This window comes from Entamoeba invadens (genome assembly GCF_000330505.1).
Source record: "Entamoeba invadens IP1 unplaced genomic scaffold scaff_1105074725849, whole genome shotgun sequence".
NCBI lineage: Eukaryota > Evosea > Mastigamoebida > Endamoebidae > Entamoeba > Entamoeba invadens.
In genome coordinates, this window is record NW_004440189.1 from 407593 (window position 1) to 409921 (window position 2329).

The window sequence follows — 2329 nt, forward strand, 5'->3', positions numbered from 1 at the left end:
GACAAGCCGATGTTATAGCAATGCACAACTATATATCACTTTTTATTTGAAAGACTGTGAAATGGCGAAGTTTTGCTTTGAGAATGTTTACTTAATTGTTAAAGACTTTGTGAGACTATCTGCTCGTATTTTCAGCATGGATGTATTGTCTTCTCGGATCAGTAATGAAGTGGACAATTTTCGAAAACAATTCGAAGAATTCTTCGTTGAAAAGAACAAAGCAAAAGATTATGGGATGCGATCCGATTTAGTGACACAAAAAAGTGATAAAAAAACAATTTATTTCTGAAAACAACCCAATAAATAGTTTGTCTCATTGACGACTTTTTGGAGTTCTTCCATTTGGGCCATGATCTACAAAGTTGGTATGTTCGCCATAACTTGTTAATTGTTTATATAAAACAAACATTGTTTTTGGAATTATCGTTGGTGTATACGAAAAGTGCTTTTTGACACGCCACCATTGCAATTCGCAATGTTTTCATGTCACTTTCCTTCAGCCCTGCTTGTATTTGCCAGTGTTTTGAATTGAATCCAAGTCGTCGACATGACTTGATGCAGAGATTTCTTGGAAACATCACCATCATAGTCCCAAGGTGGTACGTCGTTGTTGATTTTAACAGCGCCCTTGTCGTCTGAAAGTGTGAAAAAGTCTTTGTTGTTGAACTGTTCATTAAAAGTCTTAACCCATTGTTCTTGTGGAGCTTTGAATTGCTCCAAAAATTGAAAGAATTACCAATGGCCACCACAAAGTATAACAAAACTCTAATTGTGAAAAAGTCTTGTTTCCCCATCTTTCTCTTAAGCGAGAACATGATAACTCGAGCAATAAAAAGCCATTCAAATGGTTGTGGTTGTTGGAGTAGCATTTATTGCTCGTCACACAACGGACAAAAACAGAGGCGAAGACACATTGATGGTTGTCCCATCTGTTGGTTTATTTGTTGATTCACTTGTTGTCCGATTTGTGAGTTTGCCTGTTGCGGAATTTGTTGTTGGTACTGTTGTGGTTGTTGTCGCTGTGTAACATTATGGGTATCGGGAATTGTTTGGTAGTTTCCATAAAACTCATACTCGGGCTGTGATTGTACAGATCGGTTCATTTGTACTCTTTTTTTACGTCTTTTCTTATTTTTGTTTTTACCAGAATTAACGTTATTATTACTTCTATTTTTTCGGGATTTTTTAAAGGTATTTTTATTTTGAAAATGACAAAATCGTCGGCAAAAGTGCTGAAAACTATAAGTTTTTTGTTAATTTACAATTTCTTTTGCCTAAACTCACATGTATAGTACAATAAACAATAATTAAACTATACCAACCATTCTATTTTCATTTTAATTCAAAAGGAGATTCTGCTTCCCATCCCATATAGAAGAATAAGACAAACGATGTGAGGATAATAGGAGAAGCTGGAATAATACCATGATATGAAGGTCCATAGAATGGACTTGTTTGGTCAAAGACAGTAGTGACAAAAGGGAGGTAGTTCTTTTGAAGCGCGATCCAAGCAGAAGAAAGAAAGCCACAAATGAGCATCGATTTTGTCTTGAGTGCAAAGAAGCAGAAAATGCCATTTAAAAAGAAGTGCACCAAAAATGTACAAACCATCCCAGTAAAAGGTTCTCCAAAATACGCAACATCGAACCCCTCACCCAATATTGTCAACGCGATTGAGTAAAACCCAAAAATTGCTCCTGTGATGATGCACGCAATTCTTGGGTGCAAAGAGTTAATTAGACTCAGAAAGATGTATCCTCTGAAAACACTTTCTATTGCAAATCCTTCGGCCAAATGTGTTAATGGGGACATTAAAAGATTTAGAAAAGTGTTATAGTAAATATCACTTCTCACTCTATACTCATCAAGAAATACATTGTTTTGTTCTAAAAGCGCTTTTTGTTTCCCCACTGAAGCCGTCAGCAATAAGTCGCACTGTTCTGGAAATATGATAAAAAAGCTAAAAGAGCCAAAGATCATAACAATTGGTATGATACACAACGCAACGGGATACCACACCAACTTTACAGGTGGGACATACTGTATGACCAAATTTGTGAAGTCGGTAAATACAAACGACGAGTTTTTGTTGTACAACCCATCAAGGTACTGAACTAAAAGAAACGTGAAGAAAGGGGTGAAATTTGTCAGACATTTCACGTTTTCGTACGAGAGTGCTTTATCGGAGCCAAAGAGCACTTCCAACATTTGCAATACAAAATTTAGAGCGATGGTGACACACACAAAGAATGCCAGTATTGGGATATTGAATCTTATTGGTTTTCTGATGTAGTTGTCGACTTTGAAGCACTCCATTTAGTTAAGCAGT

At 36.3% G+C, this 2329-nt stretch overlaps 2 protein-coding genes across 2 annotated transcripts; both read right to left on the bottom strand.

The window, feature by feature from the left end:
- Positions 1-392: 392 nt before the first annotated feature.
- Positions 393-794, bottom strand: EIN_225130 (hypothetical protein; the record flags this gene model as incomplete). The annotated part of the gene is made up of 1 exon (XM_004254943.1): positions 393-794. One exon carries the CDS (start codon positions 792-794, stop codon positions 393-395), a length of 402 nt encoding a protein of 133 aa, XP_004254991.1.
- Positions 795-1332: 538 nt separating this feature from the next.
- Positions 1333-2208, bottom strand: EIN_225140 (hypothetical protein; the record flags this gene model as incomplete). Its single annotated transcript, XM_004254944.1, has 1 exon — positions 1333-2208. One exon carries the CDS (start codon positions 2206-2208, stop codon positions 1333-1335), a length of 876 nt encoding a protein of 291 aa, XP_004254992.1.
- Between the last annotated feature and the right edge of the window lie 121 nt (positions 2209-2329).